This window comes from Semicossyphus pulcher, unplaced genomic scaffold, assembly GCF_022749685.1.
Source record: "Semicossyphus pulcher isolate SPU_LCO1_2020_fin unplaced genomic scaffold, fSemPul1.0.p SCAF_1, whole genome shotgun sequence".
NCBI lineage: Eukaryota > Metazoa > Chordata > Actinopteri > Labriformes > Labridae > Semicossyphus > Semicossyphus pulcher.
This window is the reverse complement of record NW_027211603.1, coordinates 19460918-19485507: the sequence shown is the minus strand read 5'-3', so window position 1 is coordinate 19485507 and position 24590 is coordinate 19460918. Positions and strand designations below refer to the sequence as shown.

The 24590-nt window shown below is 40.6% G+C and overlaps 2 protein-coding genes across 2 annotated transcripts; both read right to left on the bottom strand.

Annotated features, from left to right (window-relative positions):
• Positions 1 to 104: 104 nt before the first annotated feature.
• On the bottom strand, positions 105 to 8548 carry lpcat2 (lysophosphatidylcholine acyltransferase 2). The gene is made up of 14 exons (XM_069662980.1): positions 8291 to 8548; positions 7767 to 7909; positions 6033 to 6250; positions 5443 to 5555; positions 5163 to 5223; positions 4744 to 4802; positions 4318 to 4352; positions 4057 to 4111; positions 3797 to 3879; positions 3329 to 3454; positions 3085 to 3238; positions 2341 to 2439; positions 1537 to 1678; positions 105 to 1391 (listed from the first exon to the last, which is right to left on the bottom strand). Exons 1-14 carry the CDS (start codon positions 8399 to 8401, stop codon positions 1213 to 1215), a joined length of 1578 nt encoding a protein of 525 aa, XP_069519081.1. The 5' UTR covers positions 8402 to 8548; the 3' UTR covers positions 105 to 1212.
• Positions 8549 to 9819: 1271 nt separating this feature from the next.
• On the bottom strand, positions 9820 to 24112 carry mmp2 (matrix metallopeptidase 2). The gene is made up of 13 exons (XM_069682290.1): positions 23787 to 24112; positions 23377 to 23603; positions 22313 to 22461; positions 21625 to 21753; positions 20668 to 20841; positions 19831 to 20004; positions 18860 to 19033; positions 18497 to 18652; positions 18227 to 18353; positions 13781 to 13917; positions 13049 to 13208; positions 12642 to 12751; positions 9820 to 10939 (listed from the first exon to the last, which is right to left on the bottom strand). The coding sequence occupies exons 1-13, from the start codon at positions 23940 to 23942 to the stop codon at positions 10836 to 10838; spliced, it is 1977 nt and encodes a 658-aa protein (XP_069538391.1). The 5' UTR covers positions 23943 to 24112; the 3' UTR covers positions 9820 to 10835.
• Positions 24113 to 24590: the final 478 nt, after the last annotated feature.

Here is a 24590-nt window from a genome sequence, read left to right as displayed (position 1 = left end):
TAGAGCGCAGCATGCACAGCCACAGCTGCCTCATTATTAACATAAAGTCTAAGAAAGTCATTACAAGTTCCCTCAGTGGTAACTCTTAATAACACGTACAAGACTTGGAATTGTATTCTTGTTTTATTTTACAAAGCAAATTTTGCAGTGTTAACAAAAAAGAAAAAAAAAACATCACATAATTGCAATGCTAAATAAAAACCAGTGCCGCTAGTTAATGTGAAGCATACCCCGCTGGAATATGCTGTTGTGAAGAAGCACTGTTGGCTTTTTGCTCACAAATTGCCCTATTTTCAGTGGTTCATTTGCTTTAGTAAACTTAAAACTGCGTCGACGTGCTGCTGTCTCAGCAACAACAGTCTTCAGTAGAAATGCAAATAGATACACATGCAAAGCAAACCTCTGGCTAATTATACAGCCGTCTTACAAGGTCTGTGTCCCTGAGCGCTGGAAAAAAAGTGTAATGCGCAGCATGTATGCTCTTCGTAGACATAGTTTTAATACAGAACATCCGTGGGTTGCCAGATTGGAAAGATCTTAATAAAGCTTACTGTACACTAATTATACTGCAACACAGAAGCACGAGGACTGTTTGCTTATATTTAAAAAGGTGTCGGTTTGGCAATTTTTTTCACTCATTTACAACAAAGACAAAAGAGAGATACACAAAACAACGTTCATCTCAGTCCAAGCGAGGGTAAGCTCAGGGTACAGGGTGATGATCCAAGGCAGACACATGGTGTGGCAGTTTACAGTGAGCCGGAGAAAATATCGAATACATCATAAAACACTGTCACTAACATTAGAAATCTATATATTGCAGGGTTTACAGTCCAACACTGATGAGCGCCCATGTGAGTTCTGACATGTTTTCATCTTATTACGAGCTTTTCATTCGGTTTTTTTGTTTTCGTAGACACACCAAAACACACACAATCAAGAATGTGAGGATGAAAAACTGCATTTGTGCGCAGTGACTTGGGGAAAATGTTCTTTAAAATCTCTATAAGGCACTAAAATTTAATGGTAGCACTCTAAAAACCATCTATAAAAAGGCAAGCACATGACCTATAATATGGCTCTGCTGCGGCAGATGACTTGATTTTGCTCAACGTTGTTTGAGGGCAGATGTCACATTTCCCTTCTCAGTGCAGTGGATACAGTGTTCTGTCTCTCAGTGAAGTCACAGAGAGTTCATCATCATCCTCATTCTCAGTCGTCTTTCTTGTCGGAGGTGCTGTCTTCCTGATTTTCCTCTGAAGTGGCCTGACCGGACAGTTGGAGATCACCGGGACACGCCTCCTGGATCGCTTGGTATCTCTGAAGCTCCAGGTAGGTGGTGAAGAGCTTAGCGTACTCGGGGTGGGACGTGGCAAAGGCTTGAAATTCACCTGAGGGACACAGAGAAAAGCATGAGGAGACAGAGGGAAGTAAAAAATTTGATGTAATACTGTAAAGATGTAACGTCCCATTCTATAATATCCTGCTCAAATACAAAAGGAGGTTAACATTTATCTTTAGGCAGAGTCTACTCACTGAAGGTGATGAAACCAGAGCCGTCAGCATCAATCTCCTTGAAAAGCTTCGCCATGTTTAGATTGGACACACCCAGAGCTGAGCGAAGCAGACAAGTAAACTCCTCTCTGGTGATTTTCTCATCCTCGTCTGTATCGAACAGCTGCGCGGGAGAGGACGCAAATAGAGAAATACGCATTTCAGTTTCCCGTGTTCGCATGTTTAAGAGAATAAAGGTTATGTAAGTGTGGAAATGTGTAGGTGGGTTAAAAAAAGGGGGTTACAGAACATTGTGTTTTTGCTAAATTAGAGGGAAAAAAAGTAACTTTTCAGCCATATTAAATAAACAAAAGAACAGTTTGTCCGAAATCACATTTGTCCTTATGGGCAGCAAAGTGACTCCATGTTTTCCACAACAGACACACATTGTTAACTTGACATTATCCAAGCCCTTGTGAAGGCTGCCTCTGTTCCTCCTACAGTACGGCTGCTGCTGTCTGCTGTTGTATCAACAGACAGGGCGGGCTGGTCTGGCTTGGATTTAGTGCCTTGTCTTGCTGCTTTGCTGCTTATTTTCATTGTAATTTTCATATTTATACACAAAAGATGTGTAATATATGCATGACATAAAAGAAAACACATTATGTTGTAGATAAAGACACAAAATTGGTCAAAGTTGTAGTTACAGGGTTACAGAAATGTCTTTGAATCATATGTAAGTGGATACGACCATATACATTCTGTGTATTTGTATTCAGTACACAGTTCTGTATATCGTTCACACCTGAGTAGGAGAGCAGCTGTGTCACAATATTTCTGTCATACCTGGAAAGCCAGTCGAAGAACATCTTCGGTGTTTGCAGGTCGACACAAGATGGTCACACCGATGACGTACTCTCTGAAGTCTATGGTGCCATCTCCGTTCTGGACAGGGTCAAAGTGGCAGCAATAAACATACTTAATATTATAACTGAAGAATATTATATAATATTAGTAAAGAGGCTATATAGAGTAAATGTATTATGTTACAACTGATTTATAATAATTGCTATTCTTTATTACTGGAAAATTGAGAGGCGTATGTCTACTGAGGAAAAGGATACTCATTAAACTGGATGTTAGAGGTTGTTATTGTGCTCTTAGTGCTACTCTTCCCACTCAAACCTCTGGCAGACATACCAGGGAAGACGGCCAAACTAGTTTCCTCTTCCAGGCTGAATAAATCCTGAACCCGCACCACGATCGCCTCCCAATTTTACTTTTAGTGGATCACAAGATATGCAATCAATATCTCAATAAATACCTTTATCAATCCCACTGGGGGGAATTGGCTTAGAGCAGCTTGTACATAAAAACAAGCTGTTTTTATATTAAGATCATTCCGTTAATTGAATAATAAGATTGTTGCACATCCTGTTCTCACTTAATATATTAATGGTGCATTTCCTACTTGATTGAATACGTAAGTTCCTTTGGCACAGAAGGAACTGGCTCTGATGCATCATCATTCGAAACAGTCCTACTCAGTGTTTATACAAAGTCTAAATATTTCATAAACTCGTCTCTTACTCTGTCAAACAGAGCAAAGAGCTCCTCGAGGGCGGGGCTGACAGGTAGCTTCAGGAATCTGGCAAACTCCTCGATGGTGATCCGGCCTCCTTTACAGGAGCTGGCCCTGGCTGCAAAGCTCTCCAGCTCCTTCCTCATGTTGTCCCACTTCAGACTGAGGGAGCAGGGCACAAGCAGACAGATTTATTATTGTTTAACTCCCTGCCTGACCATGGCAACACTTTATGATAGTGAACGTGCTTACTTGAGTTTACGGCTGATTTTGGTGAACTCGACCAGGCCGGCCTCCATGGGCAGCGTGAGCTCGCCAGCTGAAATCATCAAGCGGCAGTCTTCATATGTGTGATCAGTCACTGGGACTCCCAAAGCCCTGAAAGCAGACAGTTTTGCATAAACAGCACACAGTTAATTTGCTTAAGATCCAAAGAGCTGGACAAAGAAGGCCAGGAAGACATGCAAATGTAACATGGATCAAAAGAGTGCGATAACCAAATTAACTGTACACTAATGCTGTTGTAGTATCAGTTAAAAAATGCAAAATTATTGGTTGTATTTAAACTTTCGCCACCATATTAAACACGATACTTCCCACCAAACATCACACAATTTTCTCACCAACTTACACACACTCCTTATGTGATAACCATTGTATTTATTCCTTGTAGAAGCATATATACTTTTGCATGCACCTTTAAGTTTAATGAGTACTTACTTGGCCATAGTGTCTCGCACTCTGCTCGCAAACAGTGGCGGGGTTTTCTTCTCATCCTCTGCGGGGATATGTGGCGGCAGGAACTGAAAGAAAAATGTGATTGTGAAATTGCTGAAAAAGGTCACAAAGGTTACATACTTAGTTTTGGAATTTCTTTACATCCTTTTTTGTTTTATACAATCTAGCAAAGCATTAAGTAATGCCTAAAAGTACACAAATAGTTTGCAGTATTTTTGCCTTTAAATGGGGATGCCTGTTACCTCTATCTCTACCGTTGTGTACATCTGGCTCAGAGTCAAAAGCAGCAGTGTCCACCTACACAAAACACAAGCAGGGCAGTCAGTAACATTTTAATCCAACAGTTGTGGAAATGCAAAGCAATAATGTTGCTGTTATTGTGTTATAATCTAGTTTATTGTCCTGTCAAGAGTAGCAGCAGACACCACTTTCACCAAACATGCATACCAGAGGTGAAACGTAAGAGCCGTCGAAAGATAAACAAGTGTTGAAAGCATACTTACGAGCTGAAGCCCTGCCAAGTCCAAGACACTGTATCCTGGAGGAGAAAAGTGCATAGACGTTCATAAAACATTAACACTGGGAAGGAATGTTTTATAATACATGTTATTGTGTGATACAGCAAATCAGTCTCTCTCTTTCTGTCTTCTTTCAGTTCAGTCAGCAAAATTCATCAGAACTAAAATGGCAAATGTACAGATGTGCAATTACTGATAAGTCAATGAACTTTTTCTTGGATGAAACTTTTAAATTAGTCCTGTCAGTGCATGCACTGAACCCTAAGAGCACTGCATTTCGTCATTGGCTCTACCTCTACAAATGTACTCTTACTGTCTTCTGTGCAAGCTAGCACAGTACAGCGTGTCCTCTGCGACGTTTGCTCCCAAGCGAACAAGTATTAATGTTGTATCCCAATCACAGTAACTCACCAGTTTGTTGGGATATCTCATAAGCACAGGCTGCACAGGGACCCCTGGGATAAAGGCACCTAGAGGTGGAGAGTATGAGAGTAAGCATGCGGTGACCCTTTGATCATCATAGTGAGAGAATGAAAGCCGAATGGTTGTCTCATGTTTGAATATCAAAACATAAGCCATCAACAAGTGAATGCACAAACCACAGCTCAGTGAAGTTTCTGTTTTGCAGCCTTTCTGTTCAGTGCATTCGACTATCAGGCAAAAAAGCTATGTGTGATATAAGCAACAGAGAGCTTTTATTAAATAGTTGTTTCTTGTTTTGGTATTTTCCTTAAAAGTCTGCTAACTTTTTACTTTTATTTAAGACATTTAGATACAAAACAAAAAGTATTCACATTAAGACTACACAGAATTTTCACTTCATATCTCACCTTGTTTGAAAGTGATTAGACATGAACGGTTTGTACACGTTCCCTCTGGAAATATCAGGACCTGAGGAACAAAGCATCATTAGGGAATGTTGAAACTTGCAACATGCAACCTTATGCTGGTTCCCCATCCTCTATGCTGAAACAGGAAGAGCAGACATCCTGAGTTACAGCTCTTGGGGTTTTCTCAGATGACAAGCTTAGAGTTATTAGCAGTTATGAAACCAGGTCAATATTCGGTGCATTTTTGCTTTGGATGTTGTTTGTTGATGCTGTGACAGACCTGTGGCCAGTTGCCGCCTGACTTGGCTCTGCTTTCAATCTCTTGGATTGTGTTCTTCCTGGAGTCCGGGTCCTTTCTGGACACCAGCACAGGCTGAAGGCAGCGCACAAACCCTGCAGAGAGGAAGGAAAAACAACACAATAAAGTAGAGAAAATACTTATCGTTTTATGTCATATTTTCCACTAATTATTTCATGTACAGGCCTTGGTTAATTACATGGCTTTATCAGACCTTTTCATTTAATACCACCTTACTGATGGGATCTGTGTTGTGTGGCAGCTGGTAATAACATAAGCTCTGTGGAGTCATTCTTATCACAAAGACGAACAGCACACTCTCACACTTCACAAAGCAAATTATTAAATGTTATAGTATCAGATTGTCAAGGGCCACTGTCAGTAGGACTTCTACATGATGTTCTAAATGAGGAAGTTAAACCAAAATAACTGAATGACGTACACATTTCACACTCTTGTGTATTTCACAAGTTCACACATACTCGAGGTTGAGTGAACAGGAAAAGGCGCATTAACACATAGTCCCCTACAACCCTGTACTTAAACAACAAAGCAAAGGAAAATAATCTTACTGCCAAAGATGGGCGTAGCCAGGTTCTCAACTCGGGAGACGGTGGAGGGCAGGCCTGCAACAATGCACACGATCCCATCAAAGAAGGTGGAGTGGGGGGCCACGGCCAGGATGGGGGCCTCACTGCTGCTGACCTGCTTGCCCTTAACCACCACTCTGAAGCCCATGCAGAAGTAGTACGCCCTCCCCAAGGCGGCCATCACGTTCCGACACATGAACCTGAGGATGACCTTAACATTAGACTTTCTTCATCAACCATAACAAACTCCAGGGCTATTTTGTACCGAGGGAAAAAGGGTTCTGATAACGGGAAGTTGCACCATTTGCTCACCAACTTCCTGTCCCCCTAAAGTTACAAATAACTAAACTACCAAATACTTCCTCAAAGTCAAAAAAGGTTAGAAAGTCATAGAAAAGACTGAACTAAATGATGAATGGTCGTGGATTTTTTAAGACGTTTTTTTTCCAATAGTGTTTAAACCTCTAAATATTTAAAGCAGCTTTCATTTATCCTTTCAATTGGACACAAATCCTTTAACAGTGTAACTCACTTTCAGAGCAGACCGTGTCCTGTATGAATACAAAGCATCATCATCACTTTGATATACTATCAGGTAATCAGCTCTTGTTATTATTGCCAAGGTATTGTCTTCTTAAATATGCAGTAGTCACACATAGACCAAGAGCAGCACACAGGGTTACAATTAGAGTTAACCACCTCTCTAACACCAGGGCAGAACAAACTGGTCTTTAAACTCTGGTTTTATGTACAATATCTTATTAACTGTCTTTGTCACCATAATGGACTGGACAAGGAGCACGCAACTTTACTTTTTGGCTTTACACAATTGACTTGAGCAGGGCTGGTTACAACTGTTGGGACACAGGGGAACTCTCTCTCTCCCTGATTCTCAGGCACAGTTCCTTATTATTTTTCACAGCAAAACCTCAGTTTTATTGCTTTTAACTGCCCTGAGAATACCTGAGTCCCTTTACAGCAAATCAATAACTAGGTGAACTTGAAAGGCTGAAAAGATAAGCTTCTCTGGTTTGCACCGGACCCCAAGTTATAATCAAGCTGTGGTCTAAGCTGACAGGAATTCATATCTTATCTGTACAACTGTGTATGCAGCTGCTACTATTTGCACAAGTGAAATCTTTAAAATGCTGCACCCTGTTTGGATCTACAATCACATTACTAAATATTTTACATTTATTATGTTGTTAAACATATAATGTCCAATTTTATTCAGCTGCATCAGATATTAACAATCAGATGAGGACAATTTGTTTTGACTGTTTAGAAATCACATTAAAGTTCCTTTTATTAAGGCGACTAACACCAGTGACTCTTCCCTTTCTCAGAAGTGGGCTGAAGTAATGCTTGCGGTGCAGATATGATCTAGAGAGGCATGATTCGGCAGTAGTGAGGCTGCAGCACATTCTTCAAGTCCTGTCAGGAACTATTATTTTGAGAATATGCTGCCTTTGCTGTGTGTTACCACCCAGAAACAATGTTTCTGCTGCTTCTGGCTCTAGTAACACTAACTGTTCACTATAATTGTATCCAATCTTACTGTATTCGTTCACTAATACTAATGTTTACATGCCCTGAATTGGACAGTAGTGAAAAATAATGTCAGAGGTTACTATTTAAGTAGTCTAGTTCCCTTTTGGTGTAGGTAGCCATGATGGAGCCTGTGTTGCAGTGGGATCGTGTTTGCATCTTGATTACCGTCTCCATCCTCTCATTGGCTCCACAGCTCCTTTCAGAGGATAGTTGAATGTGATTAAGAGAGACACTGGCCATGTCACCATGAGAACCAGGGAGATGAGGATGGCTCGAACAGGGACCAGGAAGATTCCCTGTAGGACACACTGCATGGAGAGGGACACATACAGATGAGATGCAGGCCTTTACCATAAAGGGAAGTCTGCTGGCAGACTTGCTATTGACGCTCCTCAGAGCAGAAATATGCACGAGTATTTAAATCCACATCACTGGGAAGCTTTCTAGAAAACACACAACGGTTCTCATTGTTTGTGTTGCACATAACGAGGCTGTGCAAGCCGATTGTCAAAGCCTCGCTGCAGATTATACAGGCCGTGGTTACACAGCAGCAGCCTGTGTGTGTAATCTCACATCAGCTCAAACACTGCCTGTTTGTGAGCCGTGTTGCCCAAAGCGATGACACTAAATAACGTTATTCCTCAAAAGCTTGCCTTAGCATGACCACTGTTAGTGAATGCGATACTCACTTTAATTATAGCAGCTTTGGTGAGTTTGGTGTCTTGCACAAACGGATTGATGACTGCAGGCAGCAGCAGGGATTGTTGCCTCGGCAGGGTGAACACTCGCTGTGGCGGCATTGCAGTCCAGTGAAAGAATCAACAGGGAAATTATTTAGTCGAGGTTCCTTTATGTTATCATCTCACTTCCTCAACAGGGACCCAGTACTCTCATTTCGTTTTCCCATATCAGACGATCTCACCAGCGACCGTGGATTCGAGCACGAGCGGTTCCGGACTGAGGTTTCAAGCTCCGCCCCCTGAAGTGGTTACCGCAGGGTTCAATTCCGATCACTTTGTGCTTTTGAAGCCTACAGGCGGATTTTGCATTTGCTATCTGTGAGCCCTCGTTAAAAAGGTTTGCAGGATGCTATTATACAATTAGAACTATTTCTGACCACAGATCGGATAGAAGGACAAGCTAAAATGGTCAGTGACCGTGCATGTGCTTTGTGGAAATCTGAATCAGAATTAAGCCATAATGCTATTAATCTGTGCTGGAAAAAAAGCACAAAGATACTGGACACAAAGCAAAAATTGCAGATGAGAGAGCATTTCAAAAGATTAATGGGATGCTAGTTGTTTACAAGCTCTCATATATGTCCACACGATGGCGCAGTTTCCTAACAATATGTCATTTGGTTCTGCCCCCAAAACAACGTCCTGTTACTCAATTATTTGGCAGCAGTGGAGATTATTTACTCAACCAAAAAACACATTTGACGTATTTTACTTTATACTCATATTTGACAACATTTTATGGGGAATTATTTTTACTAGTAAACTTAATATTGCAGTGTTATAAAACTACACCATTTTAAATTAGTTTAAAGCTCCTATGAGGAGTTTTTCGCTGGTTAAAAAAAATGACTGAAATTAATTCTGATTACTCTATATGACCTACAAAACCAAACCACACCATAGCGACAAGATTTATTATTTCTATATAGTTACTTTTAATGCCTGAAACTGCTGGTGGGGGGTAGGCGTCAGATGAAGCGATTAACTGCACGCTGCCTTTGTTTACATTTTCCAGGGCAAACATTTAAAGTGAGTGATACATATGACAGTTCAAGAAAGCAGGAAAAGAGTTTTTGTGAAAAAAAATCACTACTTAAGCATGTATAGGACAAGATCAGCAAAGAGATGAGGTATGGCTTCGTCCACAGGGGGCGCCAAAATCAACACAATCTGAAAGTGCCTTAGCATTAAAGAGATGTTACCATATTACACCACCAGACCTAATAATAAAATAATACATAAAATATAACACTACCATACATTGTGTGGCCATTATCAAGTTCTTTGACTTGAGTACAATTTTGGATGTAGGACTATTACTTGCAAGCAATTTGAAACACTGTGATATTGCTGCCTCAACTCAAGTCAATGATCTGAAACCTCTTCCCCCACTGTTATTTGGTATATGATTTTAATGGTGCAGACCCATAACTGTGTCATCCGTCACCCTATCTGGAAGTATTTATCACCGATCCACATTATATTGACCATCTTTATTGTTGACAGTAACAAAGTGCTCAAGCATTAAAAACAACACAAAACAAACAGACTGTATTGTTAGAACCCAAGAAAGAAAACATAATATAAAAAAACATGATTATTACACAATACTACTGCGGTACTCTTGTCATGACTCCATCATGCAGCAAACCAATACAGCCTCTAGAGGCAACCTGTGCCTTTAATCTTTCTGTACCTTTAGTGAAGGGAAATGCTACATGGAGTTGCAATTAAAATTTGGTCTCCATATTGAGCAGTTCCCTTGTAGTCTATAGTTCTATACAAAGTGCTAACAAAATGAAGAATAATGTGTGCCTGCAAATACTACTTTCTGACATCCAGAGGATATGAATATAACATGTTTATATATAGGACTATATGCAAAAAGCAAACTCTAAAGCACCATTTTCGGTCATATACATTGTGCAAATTCATTTTTTCAAATGTATTGCACAACAATAAGAAAGTTGATCATTTAAAAGTGAAACATTTATAAAACTGCACTTAGTACATTGGAAAAATAAGTCTTTCTAAGCCGACATGAACTCCTCATGTGGTTTAAAACAGCCTTTCAAAATAAAATGTGCATAAAACGGCAATATCTCACAGCACAGTATAGCACTGCGTTCAATGCAGTGTGGACATACCTGATGTCTGAGTTTTTAAAAAACAAACAAAAGAACTATAAAACAATAAAACGGGGCTTACATATTGTAATAAATCTGCATAAGCCTAACAAAAACAATGTCAACATCACACAGTAAAATAGCAAATATCCAGTTGCCCTATGTTCAGCCTGTGTATAAGGTCCCGAGGTGCCTTTCTACAAAGCTGGAGGCTGGTTATACAGGCTGTAAGGGACATGTCTCCCACAGAAGCGTGCAGAGTTGCCAGGACGTAACCGCAAGTTGTCTGCGGTACTATGGCAATGTCCTCATGAGGCCAGATGTGATTGCAGAAATAATAAGCCAGTTGCGAGACATTAAGAAAATGCTCAACAACCGAGCCAGTCCTTTGTGATTTCACCCAACTTGACGATCTTCAAGCTGCTGTCTTCCAGTTTGAAATAGTGGTTACCTTTGAAGAAGTAGCTGTAATCTGTGAAAGACAAGCACAATACGCACTGTGTTAGAACTGAAGTTGTAATTGTCATTTTAAATTACTTGTGTAAAAACGTTGTGTAAGAACCAGGCTCAATCAAGGTGACAAGGATTAAAACATCCTATCAGGCTCAAGCCTCTCTCTGAATCATGCAAATCAGATAGCTTACAGAGGCACCTCTGTAGAACGGCACAGACTTTCTTTATATAGATATGTTTGTTCACTGTGTGGGGAAGGGGCTATGTGACGCTTACAGTAATGTGTGTATGTTAGGAAAGCAGTAATGGAAAAGTCCCTGGTTGCTTGCCATAGAAACAAATTTGCATACTACCTCCTACCTCAAGGACACATGTCCGACAGTGACTCACTCTCAGCAGAAGTTTAACCTAATCATTAGCAGGGATGTATTGCACCAATGTGTAAAGCTAACACAAGAGCGATTCACTCAGAGCACATCAAAGCATAAAAGATATAATATAAAGCTACTGCTCTACCTCTGACTGTCTTCTATCATCATCACACCACAGATACTCCCTAATTGCACAACTTGGGCCTGTTTTTTTTACTTCCTTTTTTTCTTACTGACAGTCAGCTCCCCTAAACTGCTCATTTCGGGCTAAATGGCGTCACTGCTTGCCGGGTTGTGGTATATGAGGAGTTTTATTGACAGAGGCAGAGAGCCAGACTCGCTGATAGAGCTGCCTGGATTGGCCTAACATAACCAGAAGGAATGCAAGTCTGTATAAAGTAAACTAGCACACAGAGCACCAAAACCACCACAAAATACCTCTATGCTCTTAGTCTCCTCAAAGGCTGAAATTAAGCTTTAGGCAGAGGATGACTTTTTTTTTATTTTACCCTAACTCTTAGGGATCATGGTGCATCAGTGTAGCATGTATTAAATAGGGGTTTATTTTGTATTTGAAGTCATCTTATTGTCAAAAAAATATGTAGTCACCCATTCATTTGTATCCACACTTGAGGCATGAAGCATTTGAAACATTTGACTGTTTTTCTAACTTTAGGGTGGATTTAAATGAAGCGGATAATACTTATGACTTTAATCAAATTTCCGTTAGAGCCACTATGAATTCGATTTTTTATTGAAATGCCTCACCACCTATTGGATGGATTGCCATGAAATTTTGGTGCTGATATCCATAGAGCCCAGAGGATGACGCCTAATTTAGTCTAGCATCCTTCATGTGGTATTTTTTTTTGCCCTATACCTTGATTTGCACTTACACTACACCAATTTCACTGATGCTAATTTATAATTTCTGTTTGGAACTAATTAGCAAAAGATAGCATGCAAATGTGCAAAACCAAGATGAGGACAATTGGTAACCTATACGTGCAATATTCCAGTCAGCATTATCATTTTAGCGTGTTAGCATGGAGCTCAAAGCACCACTGTGCACGAATACAGCCTTACACAGCCACTGGACAGGCTGTGGACTTGTTGTTCTGTAATAACTTGGCTTGAAACCAATAATTAAACTTGTAAAATTGTTTCTATAATTATTATTCATAATTGGTATCAAAGGACCACCCTGCAATACCTCCATCACGGTCCTTCCTTTTTCTGACAGGACTGGGTTATGTGTTAACTCGTCCTGCACGCTTCTTGTCAAATTTTCCTTTCTCAAATTATACAGAGCCTCGAAATCCCAAAATATGTTAAAGAAAGAGTTATTACCAATTCCATTAAGACTGAAGGCGGAGTCTATGCCGTCTGGGATGCCATTCCAGGAGTCAGCGATAAGTTTGGGGAAGCCAGGGTCCATTTTCTTCTTCTCATCATCGTATCTGTACGCATAGTAGAAGTTCATTGTCAAATTCTTTAATTAGCGCTAAACAGACCCCTCTCACAGACACACACACACACACACACACACACTCAGACATTTCCATAGCAGCAAAACAGTTAGTTGTCAGCACTTGTAAATTCCCTTGTTTTGCAAGACCTAACAGAGCAGTTGTGGTTTACAATGCAGCCTAGGTCCCAAAAAACCCTAATTAATTCCAGATGTAGCTCAGTACTGTACAAAAAGCTAATGCCATCAACAGTTTGCGAATTATTGCACAAGCTTTGACGATCCTTACCTCCAGAATTGTTCCCCAGCAAACAGGTAGGTCTTCCTGTTCTTCCTGAAGTTGAAGGCCGCGTCGATTCGCTCTAGGTCAGTGGGGAGCTCAAGGCTGGAGAGCCTCTTTGGATAGCCTCTCTCCAATTCGTCTGCTTTGTAGATCCACATCTCGTTGCCTTGGAGAGAAGAACAAAAGTAGAACCATGGCTACAATAACACTGTGTTTTATTAATCAACATAATTATCTTAACACAGAACTTTCTGATCAAGCTATTATAGTCCTACAAATCTATTAACCGCATAGATTTCATCATCAACATGAGATCATTCAGGGCCTTATAGCCAAACCAGCTCTGCTGTTAATGTCTTTAAACCTGACAAATATATCATGTCAATTTCATTAGTATTCAGGAAAGTTGTCATATTGGTAAAATGCGAAGAATGCATCATAAACCACTAATAACTATGGTGGAATATCTCAACTGTCCCAAGAGTTTGTATGTACCGCACACACCAGTGCTCAGCCAACATTCCTGCTGCTCCTAACGTTTCAGTTTGCAGAGAGGATGACTGTTAAGACTGGTCCTTGCAGATGGTAAAAGAGTGAAGACACCTCTTTATTATTCATGGAAATAGAACTGTCTGTTTCTGTGATCACCATGGAAGGGATTATATTAACAGGGTGCATAGTGTGTGTAATAAGACATCACTATTCAGAAGGGATAAATCAGCCTTTTATTCAGCATACCTGCGAAGAACACGGTCTTTTCTTCCACTGGGTTTTCATAGACAGCATCTATCTTGGTAGGAAGGTCTGGCCAGTAGGTGGCCACAAGCATCGGGCCGTTGGGCTTGCTTCTGAAGTTTACTGACCTGAACAGGAACCTGGCAGGAAGAGAATGAGTGGGTGAGCGATCGTAGGCTTGATGAGCTGGGGATGAAATGAGTGAGAGTGAAAGAGGGGCAGAGGGGGATCATGAGGAGGCGGGGGAAGAGTGTGCGCGCGTAGGTTTTAGTTTTAGTGCAAGTGCTTCACTGGCCGAGGCAACCACAATGGCCTGATTCATGAGCATCTGGTTCTCGTTAGGACTAAGGCTGCAGACGCCAGCGGAACAAGACCTATCTTGCCCGGATTTCCAATACACAGCTGCACAACAACGGCAGCTTCCCAAACTCTTTTCCACTGACCTATTTTTTAAAAAGGGGAAAGATGTGCCAATTGCAAAATCGAGTAATGCTAAAAAAATGAATTTAGGCCTAGATACATTTCCACATTGTTGTGTATATTTGTCATGAGGACATAAATTGCCATATTTTAGCAGAGGTCCTTAAGGCTAATCCATTTATCCTGCAATTGTTGTTATTTAAGTAACGTAACCATACAACAATAATGTAATTTATGACGAAAATAGCAGCCATGGTGTTCAGTTTAATGGATTTTGTATCTCAAAAGAAGAAAAACTGTTTAGGTAACAAACAATCACACCGACTGGCAGTTAAAGGGGTGTATTAACACTCTATGGATTAGCCTGCTACTTCCTAATGCTACTGCTAACGTAGACACCTTAAGAAAACCCCATTTTGATACTACATTTAGTTAGTATGTTTTTTTGCAATAGCCATTCAATATGTATACAGAACATTTTCTCCTGCTGCCATCATCACATTTAAAAGGTTCAAACAATGAGTGTCTTTTATGGGAATCAGCCGCAGGACATGTGATGTGTACTTCACGGCAGTTACCACAGACCACAAAATGTGTCTTCAGAATAGATACACCAGTTGCTCTTCTGCTGTATTTCTTACAAAGTGCTTCTGTTAATATTAAACCACACCTACTGTTAGCCACTGGTTTCACCAAATCAAGCAGGACCGAAGGACAACAACTGTATATTTGCAAACAGGCTCTACTGGCTCCATTTGAGCACATGGGCACAGATTACTGACAACACACCTCGGCAGAAATTTGGCCAAACAGATGAGACAGAATATAATTGCCTTCTTCTAAAGCCTCCAGACAGACACACACAGTTATGCTGACTTGAGGGAGTTTTATAAGCATTACTCATTGTTAAGATCTGTCCTGCATCATAAACATGCTGAGACAGTAGAAAGGGGGATGCGACTTTCACAAAGGGAGAGTCAAGTGAGTGTTAACCCTTGAAGCCAGACACTGATGTCTTAAATCTGAGCACTACAGCTTAAAACCTGACATGGCCTGCAGGCAACTCTTGTCTCTGTGAAGGTCAGAACAGGTTTATACTGAAACTTTTCAAATCTCAGACTTCGCAGAGATAATCTGTGTTGAAAATTAACTTCAGTGCCTTGAGATTATTCTGTCCTCAATGTCTTCCCCATGCCTTCTTTTTTCCTCTGGAACATTTTCATACAGCAAACAAAATTCAGGAATATCAAAAAAGTATCACTTAAAGCCTTGTGCGGTTACAAAAGAGAGCAACCATACATGGTCAGAGTCTGAATCTTTTGAACACTAAATAATTATCTGTGCTGTCTGGCCAGAATTAGAAAAAAGGGGGGAGAAGAAAGTTTCAGCCCAGCTTGATTTCCTAAAAAATAGGCCCAAGTTTGTCTGTGCTGCTCTGCCTATCATTGCGAATGTGGGGAAGAGAGCCAGAGGAAAGTGAAAAGTAAATCTTTATTAAAGCAGGATTTTATGTGCTGGATTTTGGCTTGTTTCTTACATATTCTAACTCAAGGTTCCAAGAGAGGAAAACCAGGCTAAGTGAAAGACTACACTCTTTGGAGCGTAGGTATGCTGGCCTGTTTGCTTTGGACACATTTCCAAAATGGCTGTGATGGATATATAGCTCAGTTAATCTTAAAACTGCGAAGAGTCGATGTTTCAGCACAGCCAGGAGCGTTAACACATCATAACTAACAAGGACACGATTTGTCTTTTCTCTTGTCTCTCCTTTTTAACCACATTATTGTTTTTGTTCAAAGTGACTCTCAGGAGAATTTGTCAGTAACAAACTTCAGCTGCTGTAATGAAAACGTTCACCTCCTACGGGAAATACACTGACTCACAAAGACTGTTGTCGAAACCACATTACTGCATGAAACTCCTCTTCTGCACAGGGTCAGCCAGTAGACGCAGGCAGCTTATAAGATTTTGGATTCACTGGCGCCGGTGGGGGAGAGGATGGAGGACTGTGTTTAGGACTGATGACTATTTTGGTTGTCACTGCATTGGAAGAGGAACTGTTTGTTTTTCTCTCTTACTAATTTTCACATCGTGAAACAAACATCGAAACCACCATTTTTAGGTGGCTGAAATATGAGAAACAATATCTTAATAATAACAAAAACCCTCATGTCAAACTGTTCGATGTTTGTCAGGAAACTATTATAAAATGTAACTTAAGTAGGCTCCAGTATTGTCAAAAATCATAAAACCAGAAGTAGACAGTCAGATTTTCTTAATCGTTTTTCCCGTAGATTACAGCCAGGCTCTCTGACATCAGACTTCAGCCACGACATCAATTTCAGAGTGCTTCTCACCGTGCTTACTGTTGCTAGGTTACAAAAGTTGTCTGGCGGCACATCCGTTTCCCTTGGAAGTCACCTTTCAGTCTGTTTTAAATTGCTCTTTATGCTTAATATTTGCAATAATTTAACAAAACTTTACAAGGTAAACATAAAAACAATGTAAAGGAATCATGTCCTGGCATCAGCAGCAGCTCTACACCTGGAAATTGTACCCTCGAAAAAACAAAATGATTAGCTTTATGTTATGGTTTAGCAAAACGTGCACTTTCCGCTAACCACCAGTAGGGGTTAGACATCTCACAGTATAGGCCCCTGTTCACACTTAGCCTAATTCAGATACATTCATTCATTGGCTGGACTGGATGAGGTGGGTTGGGTTTGGGTGTGGAGCCAGGAGTAATCAGGAAGACTGAAAACACCTGTGAGCAGACGGAAAAGACGGAGAGGACATGACTGTTGTTGGAGAGAGCAGCACGGACTTCTGATTTCCCCCTCCTTTGATTTTGTTTGCTTCAGGTTTGTTTAGTGTCCCCTATGTATACGTTTTCGGTTGATGTTAAAATGAACGCGTAACCTGAAGTGGGCAAGCGCGGCTCAAGCCAGCCGAAGTCCAGCGTCCTTACAGGTTTAGACGGGGTACGTACCATCCATTTTTAATTTTGAGCACCCTGATTAGTTAGCCACCAGGCAGGTAAAGAGCCTGCCACTTTCTTATTTTTGGTGGTAATCCTGAGTGGGGACATGCTTCAGAGCATTGTAGTTGACTGTATCCTTGGTCTCCTGTGATGCACTGAGTTCAGCATTTATAGTAGCATCAAGCTAGGCAAGCCACTGAAGACTAGTTAGGTCTAAGTTAGACATCTGGTTAGGCAGATAGGGGTTGGGGTGACTCACTAGAGCTTAGTGTTTAATACTTTTGTATGCAGTAACTTGTGGTTTGTGACTTTTATTCGGTGGTAACTGCACTCCACATCCGGTGGGTCACTTTGCATTAGTGTGTAGTGTTGACTACAGTGTGACCATTTTGTGTCGTGGTTGTTGCAGTCCACATTTTGGTGTGTTACTGCTTTTGTGTATTAAATTGTGGAAAATTACTTGTGGTTGATTTTGTGTTGTTATGTTCTAGTTGCTTTTGTTAGCCTTCAGTTAATGATTTGGTTGTTTAATTGTTATTTAATAAATCCCATGTATTTGAGTGTCTTAAGGTGTTCACATGGTTATATTTGGGTCAATTGTGGATAGTTGTTAGCCCCATAGGGCCGCCTCAGGGTGGGGCGTAACATTCTCCTCTGCCATTGTTGTTGACAAAGTTGATATCTGAAGTCCCGGTCAGTGAGAGAGAAGTGACATTGACGAGCGCGGCAGTGTTCCAAAAGTTGAACTATTTTCAAGTGAGAGTGCAGTGAGCGCAGTGTCAAAAAACAGCTCACACCGAGGGCGTTTTTGAGTGTTAAACTGCATTTGTTTTGTATATAAAATAGTCGTCACTGCCAGCGCAAAAACCACAGTTAGTGGTCACAGGCCCTAAGTGGACAAAATGTCTGAGTATTCAATACAATGTGAAATCCGTGTTTGGTTCAACAGAGCTAATGAAAACCTTGCAGATATCCTTTTTTAACAATGTGGTCATAAACTTCACGTATTCACTGTTTGTGTTCCAATTGGGCTGATTTGATGTCATTACCTGTCCTTAAAGAAGAAGGTCTCTCCTCTAATCTGTGCTACTGCATCAAAGACAACCGGCTCTTTACAGATGTCCATTGGAGTCACGGGAACCTGGGTTGGAGGTAAAGGCTTGTCTGTTGGAATGCCTGTTAAAAAAGATTCACCAAAAAATCTTAGAGGGAGTAATTGCACGTTCACAATACATTACTCTTCCCTAAATTCTAAAAAGAAAATCAACTTTTTTTTTGTTTTCCTTTCAGGCTTAATCACACATGACATGTAATCTCACCGTAGAGCTCCTGGATGCCTTTGACGTCATCCTGAGAAAGTCTGAAGTCTTTGGTGTAAGTGTAAATGGGCGCCATCAGAGCTCCGGGGTCTTGAGAGTGCTCTAAGCCAAGGGCGTGACCGAACTCATGGGCAGCCACCAGGAACAAACTGTAGCCTGGAAGCATGCGAGACAATGAAGAAACCAAATGGTGGATACCCCTTTATAAAATACTGATACTGTACCAGAACTCTTTTGTTATTGCCTAAACCGTCTCACTCTGATTGGGCCTCATTCACCGACTGTTCTTTAGAAGATATTGGTGAATGATGCCCAACTGTTTTTGCCAAATTACAGAATTACAGCAACAAATACCATCCATACCTTGATCAGGACAGAAACCCCATTTGCGGTCATCATCATAGCTCTTTGTGGTAGCGCACCACATCTTGCCATCACTACGTCCGGATGAGGTGCAGGAGTCATAGGTGTCTCCCAAGAAGGTGAAGGGGAAGGCACAGGGGCTTCCCTCTGCGTTTCCTCCCACTGTTGACATGGCTGTAGAAGGCAACAAAAGGTAAAACTGTAAATGTGAAAAATGTGTTCACTTCGCTGTCTTATGACCTCTTTTAAATGCCAAATTGTATCAAAACTGATTGGTTTGTATTACGTTGTGAAGTGAGCACAGATGATGTTGGAAACAGCATCATGAAAGCATTGGCACAACACACACAACATCAATAACTAATCCACTGGGCACTAAACCAAAAAGCCCCCGCCCAAATTGTTTTCCTTTCAAAGAGAGATCATTTTCTATTTGGCAAGACTTGTATTGTTTTGTGTTGTGTGTTTACTTTTTTAAAGAAAAAATATATAATTAATTTTTTAGTCAAGCTTTCACACAAGGCTTTACAACACAGATCCATTCTGTATCAACTAGAACCAGATGAAACCTCCAGCATTAGTACCCCTCTCTCTCTCTGTCTCGCTCCCTACTACACTACCTCCACTAAAACCAGTCCCACTGACAGAATGGAAAATAAGCCCTGCCACTGCACATTAAAATACTTTCACAGCCTTTCAGCAGACTGCGAGCAACACAGAAAAGCCCAGCTGGAGCATTCCTGTAGACCAGCACACAGCAGGCAGAGCACCATACGCTACACAGCAAAGTAAACACAGCTAGTAAAGCGTACTGTATGCATCCGAGCAAGCACACAACTATTATCAGGATACATAACAGAAGATGTGTGCACACATTTGAGGATGTCTGCACAACAGATGAGGCAGTACGAAGCATGAGGTAGTATTCTGTTATGTGATCAGCATAAGATGCAGCAGATGAAACCACTCACCAGTTTCAGGGCAGAACCCGAAGGACTTGTCGCGATCATAGTCCTCAGTGGTGGCACACCAGCGGTAGCCATCATCCCTGCCTGATGTTGTGCATGAGTCATACTTTTCTCCCTGGAAGTTGAAGGGGAATTTACATGGAGAACCATCTCCGTTTCCGCCCAGGGTGAATAGTACTGTGAAAAAAACATTAACAAATAAATAGGTGTAACAGTGAAACTGGTAACAGTACATTTTAATGCTTACAAATATAACCTCCAATTCCTACATTTTAATGGCAGTAAAATAAGAGCCTTCGACCCCTGAGTAAAACAAAGGTGCTCAGAAAAGTAGAAAATATTAATTGAAGAGAAAAAGAAGCAGGTGGATTTTTTCTTCCAGGACAGACAGCTCGAGTACAAACAATGTGTTCTCATCATTGAAAACAACGTCGTACATGTGTACCTTGGCACTTAATCGTATAGGCATATGATCATGTTAGTACCATGGACAGCGTCATAACACAGATAAACAAAATGTTTAACAAAGCCCTGTGTTCTAAACTGGGGCAGTGAGTTGGAAAAGAAATATTCCATAATCCAATCCAAACAAAGAACAACACTTTCCTGGCATTCTGTTCAACCTACTTTCTTTCTTTCCAAAATCAGCAAAACAGCTTAAAATATATTCATAATCTGATATGAAGCTCTGTTTCCCTGTGTGACACAGAACCGCTTTAGTTTCAGTTCAGTAACATGCAAGTAGGGCATGACAGCAGTGGTGCTAAGGTCAAGTGAGGCCACAAAACTATAATTACACACTTTTTACAGGCACTACAGAGAACCTCAGGACCGACTTACATTCATGGGGGCAGAAGCCATATTTGCCATCATCATCAAAGTTGTAAGAAGTTGAGCACCACAGGAAGCCATCGTCACGGCCCTGAGATGTACAGCTGTTGTATTCAGTGCCCATGAAGAGGAATGGGAATTTACAGAACTCTCCATCAGCATTTCCAAACTTCACCTTCACCACTGTTGAGAGATTAAGGATCATATTGACACATTTCAACTACAAACAATGAAAACATTATATGACTGTCATCCATGTCCCCAAGGCAATGATAAGGCAGCATAATGTTCAAAATGATACAGTTCCTAACTCAAGCAAGTTCCTGAAATTAAATTTAATATTGTTTTGAACTAAATAGAAGCGCTGCTTTGACAATTGGAAATCAAATAAAAGTAAGCTCTAAAAATGGCCGTCAGTTCAGAAGTAAGATACAAATGAATTATAGTAAATGAGAGAGGCTGACCATGGATGGAGATTTAACTAGCAGGCACTGATATAATAAGCAAGTTTATTCTAAGTGTTATGAGACTTCTTTGTATCATAAGACATGTAAAATAAGATTAGTTTAATTATCAATTTAGACATCTAATTAATGGGGAATTTTTGGGGCCAATGTGTAAAAGGGAGTTTTTTTTCTGTTCAGGCTGAGGGTTTATCAGCTGCCAGAAAGATCAGACAAAGTTGATAAAAGCAAAGTCTTTCAGGGTCAAACTAATTATAAATGTCAACTTTGTGTAGGCAAGCCCTCATATCTCATTCATGTTGTTTGTTAAATACACGTGCCCTGTAGTGAGACATGTAACTTGTTTTGAATAAAGGACTAGATATGGATAAATAAAGTCCACCCATTTGGTACTTAGAGCTTCAGACTAATTGATAAAAAAAATACTGTGCAAATTATAAACAGCTGTAGTGTCAGAAAGTGCAGCTTTTTCAGCTTTTGTTAAATAGTGTTTCTCCATTACCTTGGCCATCTCCCAGCGTCCACTGCTCATCATCATCAAAATGGGAGTCTCCCCCAATTCCTGGGCCAGGAGCAAAAGCATGAGCCAAGAGGCCATCTTTCCCATCGAAGGGGTAACCATCTCCGTGCTCTGTGGATGACATCATTCAATATGATCAAATACCACAAGTGTTTCTCATCTTTTAAGAGAAAACACTCAAAATATTAAAGTGTTTCTCACATAATGTGGCAGTTTTTGTTTATCAAAACATAAAATATCCCATACTATATTTGTTTTCCTGAAAGTAAAGCTTCACATCTTCTGAAGTGGCTGATTTCTGTTTGTGTTCCTCTATAATTATCAGATTCTTTCTCAATAGAGTCAGCTAAGGCCAGACAAAATATTATGACACTGTGAGTAAATATCAAATTTAGCTTTAATAACTGGAATTACCCGTGTAAAGAATAACTATTATTTTATATAAGTAAACATAGCTCGGCGTTGTGTGTAGTCACTGTAATAACATGTGGTGTATTGCTCCTTAAACCTTGGTAAACAAGGCAGTGAACTTCTGTTCAACTGTTTCCTAACTTTGGTTTTATTTAGACAGAGATCTGTCGATATTTAAGCTGACTGCATGGTCTTTGAGATACAGTAACTTGCAAATACAGTATCTATATACTGTTAATTGTCTATACAGATGGCATACCATTGCGGCCAAAATTAATCATGATGTCAGCCTCTCCGTCCATGAGGCGGGTGAATGAGAGTGGGGTGACGTCACTCCAAACTTTGAAGGCTCTGAAGAAAGCATCGTTTATGACTTCCTCATCCAGATCGGGAGTGTATCCGAGGATTCTGCAAAGTTAACAGAGAGTAAGTTTCATCCTCAGACACGGCAAACAGTGAAAATGAAAAGAAAGGAAAAAAGAAATATTTCCACAAGATTTTCTTTCTCTATTTAAACAGCTCAAATGACAGTCCTGGAATGATCTGGTAAAATGGCTTCTGAATCACTGCTCAGGTTCAAACCCTGTTATATGCCTGACTACACAGTCCTTTTCTTCAAAAAACAGTCTAAGATCTCGGTTGTTATTGTCTTTGGCTTGCAGTCTTCCTGACAAACATGCAGGCAGACGGGCTGGAATGATCAGGGCACGCAAAACCGCTGATATAAATAAACCAATTCCACATTGTTGTAAACCTCAAACAGAACGAAAACAAAAGACCTGACACATACTGTGCAGGAATGCTGGTGTTAGCAGGACACAAGATGCAAGCGCGCAGTGACTGTGCGGATGGGGGTGGGGAGGACTGGAGGTTGAGACGGGGAGGGTGGTGCGGGGGGGGGGGGGGGGGGGGGGGGGTCAGGCGGGGCCAAGCTGAGGTCCATGTCTCAAAGAAAACACACTTTGTATTTGTACTGTTGTGCACTCATCTAACAATGCTTTGGGATTTACTGTCAAACCGGTACATTTCACTGACTCATATATTCCAAGTACATTTCTCAAGATTTATGGTTTGATTTAAGGGAAGTAGTTCGGGGTGGGGTGGGGTCAAGTTTATTTTTTAACCTTTCTGTGATCTGCACTTATCATATATGATGATGCTGTAAATGCAAAACATCATACATTACTTCAGTTATTCAATAATTGGTATAACTAAGTCAGAGTTGATTGGTACCCACTCCCATTATTAAATACTGATGAAAAAGAATTGCAGGACAACCCACTGCTTCTTCAGACAAAGTGTAGGTAATGTTCATTCTCTGACCTGTAAGATATGTCTTTCTGCTGCCACATAGGTTTCCTGTGGAAGAAGTTGTAGTTGGCCACATCTGGTACACCACAGCGGGGCTTTTTCATGATATCCACAGTTTTGGCATCAATCTCTCCAGTTTCTTGCAGAGAGAAAAACTTTTGCATTTTCTTCAGGGTGTCCTTGAGCACCATAAGGTTACATCTGTCTTGTGGGCATCCATAAAACTTGTTCAGATAGTGCTAAAAGAAGAAAATAAACATGAAAATAGTTAATTGTGCATTTCTAAGAAATTGATTAAATACTTAAACAAATACTGTACAAACTATTCCCCAACACTTCTCATACTTATGGACAACAACTGTTACTTTACAGCTGATTGACCTAATTAGAGATAGTTTAAGCAAAAACATCCATAAACTTACCAGAGCAACTTCTTTGTCTGTTTTTGGGGTAGTATCGTCTCCTGGAAACCTGATAATAGGCGAAGGGGCTGCATATGTAGCTTGAAAGGCGATGAACTGAAACACAAACACTTTGAGAACAATCCGACGACAACTAAATATCGTCGGAAAGCCCATTTTCCCCACTTTTAACAATAACCTAGGTGCTGTGAATGTCGTTCGCTCTGGTTTGCAGTCTTTTCAGTCCGTCCGCTTGTGTTGCCTCTGCTCCTCTGCAGGATTTTTTTTCTCCTTAACGGGACATCCTGCACCTCGGCTCTATGAACTTTCCCAGTTCTGCTTGCACAGACACTTTTTCCCCAACGCGGTCTGCGCAGTCTCCAGGTTGAGAAACTGGGGCGTCGGAGGAGGAGGGGGCTTAAAATTAAACAAAGTCGGTTAGTTGGAATTAATGGAAAAATGTTCGGAAATATCACCTTATTCCTGCTGCAGTGTTGCACAATGTAAATGCCCCCCCCAAAAAATTCAAAATAAAAAAAAACACCCCTTAACCCCTATACCAGTTATTTTGTTAATACAAATAATTATGGAATTAAATATGTAATATATATACAAATAGAGACATCGATTGGGCTTATGTTTATATATTAATAAGACTAAATATATTCAATATTTTTTGTAATGTTTTTTTACATTTACGTAATGACGTTCCAGTAGCGTGAAGATGACCGTTGAACTTTGCTGATGCGCAATTTGATTGGTTAGTTCCTGTTTTTTACAAGCGTGTGTGCAGTTGTCGGACAACTGTTGCTAGTCCAGCAGTTA

What these genes read in the sequence shown, in the direction of transcription:
- lpcat2 (XM_069662980.1), bottom strand. Translation starts at nt 8,401, where the DNA reads ATGCCGCCACAGCGAGTGTTCACCCTGCCGAGGCAACAATCCCTGCTG. An exon ending in GTGCGAGACACTATGGCCAA is followed by an intron (nt 3,455 to 3,796) that starts GTAAGTACTCAT and finishes GTCTGCTTTCAG; the next exon opens with GGCTTTGGGAGTCCCAGTGA. An exon ending in TCTTTGCTCTGTTTGACAGA is followed by an intron (nt 2,440 to 3,084) that starts GTAAGAGACGAG and finishes GACCCTGTCCAG; the next exon opens with AACGGAGATGGCACCATAGA.
- mmp2 (XM_069682290.1), bottom strand. Translation starts at nt 23,942, where the DNA reads ATGGGCTTTCCGACGATATTTAGTTGTCGTCGGATTGTTCTCAAAGTG. An exon ending in GACGCTGGGAGATGGCCAAG is followed by an intron (nt 20,842 to 21,624) that starts GTAATGGAGAAA and finishes ATCTCTCAACAG; the next exon opens with TGGTGAAGGTGAAGTTTGGA. An exon ending in TGGCTTCTGCCCCCATGAAT is followed by an intron (nt 20,005 to 20,667) that starts GTAAGTCGGTCC and finishes TTTTTTTCACAG; the next exon opens with TACTATTCACCCTGGGCGGA.